General features: G+C 40.6%; 1 protein-coding gene across 1 annotated transcript; it reads left to right on the forward strand.

Moving 5' to 3' along the window:
• Positions 1 to 1,333: 1,333 nt before the first annotated feature.
• egr3 (early growth response 3) lies at positions 1,334 to 6,408 on the forward strand. Its single transcript, XM_014160143.3, has 2 exons — positions 1,334 to 1,795; positions 5,053 to 6,408. The coding sequence occupies exons 1-2, from the start codon at positions 1,642 to 1,644 to the stop codon at positions 6,159 to 6,161; spliced, it is 1,263 nt and encodes a 420-aa protein (XP_014015618.1). The 5' UTR covers positions 1,334 to 1,641; the 3' UTR covers positions 6,162 to 6,408.
• The last annotated feature ends 1,027 nt before the right edge of the window (positions 6,409 to 7,435 follow it).

The following is a 7,435-nucleotide window of genomic DNA, read 5'->3' on the forward strand; positions in this document are numbered from 1 at the left end:
TGTCGTCTGTGGTTCAGATCTCTTTTCCATTTAACAGTGGCTTTACCGGAACTTTACTAACCAAATACAGACTTCGAGGGGCGGTGCCGGATCAATGCCTTATTTGGAGTTTCCACTTCAGTCAAAGCAAGCCTGTGGATTCACAGAGCGCTTGCAATATTTACAAGCGATTAACTCTGACAATTACTGTCTTTGTAAACCAATGTTGGTGCATGACAAGGGTTTTAGAGTGTAGAAGGACAATTAAACCCCATGCGTTATGTTGTGCAAGTTAGTTGTTTCATGATGCACTGTGTGGGGATGATTATTTATTTTTTGCACATAAAATGAGAACGAGTTCAAGCAGGACTACTCTAGGCTACAGCTGAACGTCAAGAAGCCAGTGTGGTGCAACATTATGACAAGAGACACACAAGTTGGGGACATTGAGCCCACTGTAATCAAAAGTCTGAATTGGAGTGCACATCCATAAAACTCTATTTGCCTCGTATGGATTTTGTAGGCTATAAAGCCATTATTTAAATATAATGTGTAATGATGCAATACATGTGTATAATACTGTACATATGTGTATAATACTGTACATGTACATACATTTACGATGTGAATATAGTATTCATGACTTAAATCACGCTAAAACATTTTCAAGAGAAGAATGGACATGCCCTCTTCAGAATTTTATGCACAGTTGTCTCCGGCGGGCATATTGTGTATGGATTCAACTGGCTATAGCATAGCTTACCTTTACAATGTTCACTAGCCTATATGTTGAAAGCTGAAAAGTGTCACCCATGCAAATGTGCAATAACCCGTTGTCTAGCCAAATGTGTATATTTTCATTTTTATATCACAACGAATAATTGTGATGATTTTGCAAAAGCAGCTTTACACATTAATGGTTATGGTGATTCTAATGGCATTTTGACCAGAAGGATTATGATTTGTGGTTCAGTTGTCAGTGTTCCAATATGACAAAGGATAAAAGTGTCATGTGTTCTCAAGGACAACACGAATAGCTCGTATCAAACAACATGATTCATTACAAAGCTATGCCAATTGGTTGAAAACTTTATAAAATGTGAGTTCGTCTACAGGTAGCACAGTACAGCAACACAGGCATAGCTCCACGGAACTCATCCGTCGCTTGAGACTGTCTTACTGCAACAGACTCTAATGTTTCCACTATGAGGTGCTTCCATTGGTGACGTGTTGTGTACGGTCTGGCTTTGTGTATCCATAAATGGTCATCTACGTCACATAAATGTTCCGTCCCCCTATTTAATACCAGCAAGCGCTGGAGTTCCCTATACGAGCAATACAGATCAGCGCTTCACTTGTGCAACCACCACGGTTTCATTGATTCACAGACTTTAAACTCCCAACAAGCAAAAAAACAGGAATCATTGTAGATTAGATTAATAACAATTGCCTGTGACAATTCAGTTCGACTGTATCTCAACGGAGAGATACCAACGCTGTCTCTGAAGGGAACTTGGATAGCCTACAACATCTAGGATTTTTCCCCCCTCCACTCTCTAACCCTTATAGATCATCATCTACTGTGTTTTCTATTTGAAAACACTGCTCGTGATCTATTCGGACACCTGCACGTTGCCATTTATGTCAGACTAAATAACTGCTATGACAGGGAAACTAGCGGACAAGCTCCCTCTTACCATGAGCAGTTTAATAAACACGATTCCTGACAGTCTTTACCCAGAAGAGGACATTCCGACGTCTATGAACATTTTCACCAATACGGATTCTATAAACCACTACTCGCAAATGAATACAGGTAAGAATAGTTGACTTTGTGATGTGATTGGGTTCTGTTCTACCAAGGCTCTGTTTTAACTACAGCGCGTCTCAGCTGTGGAGAGCATGCAGGCACCGCAACAGTTGTCTTGGAGCTCGCGCGCCGCGAACATCTTCTAGGCACCTGTTTGCGCTTCGGGCTGTTACGCACTGACTCGATCTCATTTCAATCGAGTCTGATCTTGTTTTTGATATATTTCACAAAGGTTAAATACTACTGTTTTGATGACATGTAAAACAAGTGCTGTTAGTGTTAACCATATGAGAGGCAAGCATTTATACCAGAAATATGATGCGTAGTTTAGCGATGTCCAAGCCTATGAGTTAACCGTCACGATGTCACAACCTGCAATTTACATGTAAGGTCAAACAGTAATTAATAGTATCATGAACTTATCTGCTCTGGTGAAAACTTACACAAAATGATTGGCCTGCCTTTAAAGTGAAAGTAAGTATACTAACGAACGAATTGGCGTAAGATTCATAGATTTAAAAAAAAAGTCATACATCATACACCAAAACAAAAACATAAATTGACCTGGTATGAAAGGCCTAGATATTTTTTGTAAAATTAAACTGAAGCATGATAAAGCCATCGTTTTGTTGATTGATTGTCTATAAATAAATGTGCAACTGTAACCAAAACGACAGTTGCATACATTCATTATTTCTAGTCAATATTAAATTAATCAATTCATTAATCCTTTTTTGTATATTTGTCGACAATTTAGATATTGTTTTGGGATTGAGCTAAGGGGGCATGGCCATCCCCTATATAGTGGGCGTTCGACCGGCGCTGCATTTCAAGCTTTCCCATGCCTAGCCTCACGAGTATGCTAGGCTATAAGCCTTATAGCATTCTATACGACCACAATGATTAGGCTACATATACCAAAGTATTTCTTGGTTCTCACTGGAATACAAGTCTCCAGAGGACAGCAACTTTCATTTTCAGAGACGTGTGACATAAAATGATAATGTCTTCTGTTAAAATTGAATGCAAGTGTTTGTCAATTCTAAAGTGAAGTTTAGAAGAACATGTTGGCCTACTTTAATATGATAATTGAAACGAACCTTGATAGCAGCACATAAATGTTTTCCGATCAAATATGCTTCAGACACACCAACATATTTTATTCAAATTTAGAGCCAGCAGTACCATATAGCACATTTCAATTGGACCTCGGGAACTGTATATCAACACACGAGGAATTACAATTTTATGGTACCCTATTGAAAGTCTGTCACTCAAAAATGAATGCATTTGACAGTAAATAGGCCCAATTGTTGTTAGAGTTGTGGTTAGCTGCAAGCTAAAGATAAAGGCCTATACAGTCTTTAATAACTGAATTAAATATAATGCGTAGTCTAACTATTTCACTCCAGAATTATATAGCCATCTGTAGTCAGTATTGTTTATAAGTTCATCAATGTATACTTACTATTGTTAAAAAAGAATCGATATTGATTATCAAATATCTATGGATATTTGTTATTTGTCAAGATGTTAGACCTATTACTTTGCAAAGTAAATGTAGGCTAAATTGTAGATAACCTTTACAAATATATGACTGAAGACACAGCACCAACCACGTCTAATTCTAATATTGATATATGTTCTATCATTACCCGTCCCGGTGCCCTGGTACAGTAGCAAAATGACATTTGCTCTGATATAAGTAGGCCTATCACCTCTCGATACAGCATTGTTCTTATAACTAATCGGAAATAAATACGATTTTTGAAAAACGTCATGGAGATGTAAACCCTTTGACATGCCTCACACCTTAGGCTAGCCAAGTGTTTGCCAGGTAGCCATCAATGTATGATAATCTAACATGTTCATGTCATATCATATCCGACTGGATATTTTCATTCAAATCACACACATTGTGCTAGCTATTCCCTATGATGAGCAACCTATTGAAATACCTAGAACCAGGTGTTAGGTCCCTTGTGCAAGTGGTGTTCTCTCACAATATTTACCCCACAGTTATAACACCAGCTCAATTTAGAGCAACATCTGTGACACTGCTTACATTTTATTTTAACTCAAACAAATCAAAATATTGAGGAAGATTACAGCAAGATAGTGTCTGCCTTGTTCCCAATAGCCTACATGATGAAACACACTCCTAAGCATTGGCTATTTTTTTAGGCTTGTTTTCTTCAACTTCACCTCCACAACGATTCAAATATAACCTCATGTGTTGAATAGTTGTGTGAAATGTATGTAATTTTGGTTTTGTTTGCTTCATCATGCTTTGCCCTTAGCCAAATTCTGGTTAACAGACAGTAATTACTGGGACTGAATGTATAAGCACCACTGTGTATAATCTATTGTGACGTGAATGATTGGCTGATTTATCTCTGTTGATGTATGAATTCGGTTAAATTTTCTGCACAAAACTGTGCCAAAACTGCATTCATTTGGATGTTTTCATTGCAGGTGTCTGATATGATATTATATAATACCTAAGATAGACTACTACAGTACTAGTGAAAAACACACTGACAAAAGAGCAAGAAAGTTAGTGTGGACATAACATTTAGCTAGATGGCCAAATGTGCATTGCTATGACCAGATGTGCATAGCTGACCCAATGATCTGAGTAGGATGTATACTTTACAGTTGAATTTCCTCATTTTGAGTAGATATCTCGTTCTGCTAAAACCCACGCAGCTACATTGAACATGCATGTATCTGTGAAAATGCTAGCAGTGGTGTCTGGCTTGCACCCTATTGTGTGGAAATCAGATCTTGCCATTCAGTGTGGCTGTCCTCCTGTGAGACATATAATGACTGGATCAAAGGGGGTGTTTAGGTCTTGATTTATGAGAGCTTGTGGGATCTGAGAGAGAGAACACTGTCTCAGATGCACAAGTCAGTGGATAAACTTGCAGGTCTGACAGCACCGCTCACTTTTTCCTATGAACTGTATTGGGCTGCTTTGTTTTATGATTTTTTTCTTGGCAGACTATATGCAGAGATATGCAGAGAAGCTGAATTTCGGACTTATCGAGGACTCTGACTGAAATCAAGCAAGTTCATATTTAGCGTAGTCTAGCTTAGTAGCTTCTAGACTTTATAAAAACTTTCCTGCACTAGTTATACTGCACACTTTCATGTAGGTTTTTTCTAACAGGTTCTGCTTTTAGTTGTATTTCATTTTCATGTTATAACAGCTGGGTGAACTATTCATTAAAATGTATTTCATTTGTTTCCCTGTCATCCAGATAATATCATGGATCTGGGGATGGGAAGTGATAAGGGAACCGCAGAGATCCAGTACGGCTCCAGCTTCCAGTCAAACCGCAGTGGGCAGACCGTCACCTATCTGGGGAAGTTTGCCTTCGACACTCCTCCGTCGGGTGGAATCGGGGGCTCCGGCTGGTGTTCAGACAACAATATCATTAGTTTAGTAAGTGCTGGCATCTTGGGCGTCTCCCCATCGCCTGGCAATATCACCACACAGACGTCGTCCTCTGGGGCCAGCATGGGCGGCCAGTCCTCAGACATGGAGCAAGTGTACGGTCCACCACTGCCCGCCTATTCCACCTGTAGCGAGCTGTACCAGGACCAGGTCTCCTTCCACCACAGCCCTGCCACCAGCACTGCCCTCGGCTACCCCGGCAATGACTATCACACCACCTCCAAGCCCTCCATGGACGGGAGCCTTTTCTCCATGATCCCAGATTACAACCTCTTCCATCATCAGGGTGAGGTTGGCGTGATGGAGCACAAGCCCTTCCAGTCCATGGACCCAATTCGAGTCAACCCTCCACCTATCACACCACTTGAGACCATTCGAGCATTCAAAGACAAGCAGCAGATTCATCCAGGTTTCATTGGCGGGCAGCAGCTTGCTCCTCAACACCACCAGCCACCACAGACGCTAACACTCAAACCCATCCGACCACGGAAGTACCCAAACCGACCCAGCAAAACCCCTGTGCATGAGCGGCCACATGCCTGCCCAGCAGAAAACTGTGACAGACGCTTCTCCCGTTCAGATGAACTGACACGCCACCTCCGCATCCACACGGGTCACAAACCCTTCCAGTGCCGCATATGCATGCGCTCCTTCAGCCGAAGTGACCACCTGACCACCCACATCCGCACGCACACGGGCGAGAAGCCCTTCTCCTGTGAGTTCTGTGGACGCAAGTTTGCCCGGAGTGACGAGCGCAAGAGACATGCCAAAGTTCACCTCAAGCAGAAGGACAAGAAGCCGGCTGACAAGGGGAGTGGGGCAGCTGGCAGCCACAGCTCACCCCCCAGTTCCTGTGGTGGCAGTGGAGGGCCCAGCGGTGGCAACATCATGACTGTCACTACCTGTGCTTAGGATGGATCATCACCATGCTCTAACATAAGACTGAGGAAAGGTCCTATCCACAATGAGACAAATAGATGACTCTTTCTCTCACTTTTTCTCTTACATTCTCCTCATTTTTAATTGCAGGTAATATTTCCCTCCTCTATTTGGAGATGGGCTTGTTTTGTTGTAAGAGTAGGGTAAGGAGAGGACATAGACGGGAGGGCCAACAACTGTGTGAATGCCAGCAAGCAGATGGGCATCATGGCACCGGCTGTCCAAGAGGACATGGCATATCATTGAGAATTCAATTCAAGTTTTTGAAGTCATATCATTTCTTGTGTTTTCTGAGAAATTCACCAAGAATCTTGGCTGAGGAGGGATTCAAAATGTTTGTACAATTGGGTTGAGACTGAATTACAACTAGGCGTAGAATAAGGTGAGCTATGTTTGGGATGTATGCATTTATTTCATCTGGTTGTTAAAAGTGCAATTGGTTGTATTTGTGTACTGTTGTTGATACCTTATTTACTGCACTTTCGATTGCCTGTCTTTTTGTTGAAAAAGTATTTAATTATTTAGTTTCTTTTTATTGTTTCTCAACAGAATGTGCCAAACATATTGAGATAATAATGACTATGTTTGTTTTCTTAATTGTGCCTGTGATTAAGCAAATATTACAGACATAAACTATGTTTCCGACATTGATTTCAGGCAGATTGGTAGCCGCAAAATACTCGAAAATTGTTTTGATTTTAGTAGCATTTTTGCAATTATTTGGATCACAGTTACGGTTCAAAAGTATTTTGCTCTAAGCTCAAAACATGAGCATTAAAAAGCCCAGGGATCATTGGCTTTGTCCATCCAAACATGATCCAGTGGTCAATGGACCAGTATTTGGTGGTAAACTATTGTAGTCTGATGCACACTCAGTGAAATGGATTGCCACATTAATGGTAAATAATCATGAACCAATGACACATTTTCAACATGTTCACTACAAATTACACACATCCATGAAAGATAGCCTACTAAGATGTCCAAGATAAATAAATATATATATTTTAAGTAAGAGTGTTTTATGTAGCTTTCGTCTATCTTCCGAAGACTCCTCTTGGTCATATTTATAAGTGCATTTAAGACACATTTGACCAATCTTGAAATGAAATGTTGAGAGCGTAGAGAAAAAGACTGAAACATTGAAATGCCTGCCTCTGTAAGCTATTGCAAGCCGACAACAAATCTGGATAAAAGCAGAGATGAATTAGAGGGCCTTTTATCTGCGCTTTCACTGACAGAGACCT

The sequence above is a fragment of the Salmo salar genome, chromosome 20, assembly GCF_965601325.2.
Source record: "Salmo salar chromosome 20, fSalSal1, whole genome shotgun sequence".
Taxonomy (NCBI): domain Eukaryota; kingdom Metazoa; phylum Chordata; class Actinopteri; order Salmoniformes; family Salmonidae; genus Salmo; species Salmo salar.

Coding starts and splice junctions, on each gene's coding strand:
- egr3 (XM_014160143.3), top strand. CDS start 1,642: ATGACAGGGAAACTAGCGGACAAGCTCCCTCTTACCATGAGCAGTTTA. Junction 1,796..5,052: donor CTACTCGCAAATGAATACAG/GTAAGAATAGTT, acceptor CCTGTCATCCAG/ATAATATCATGGATCTGGGG.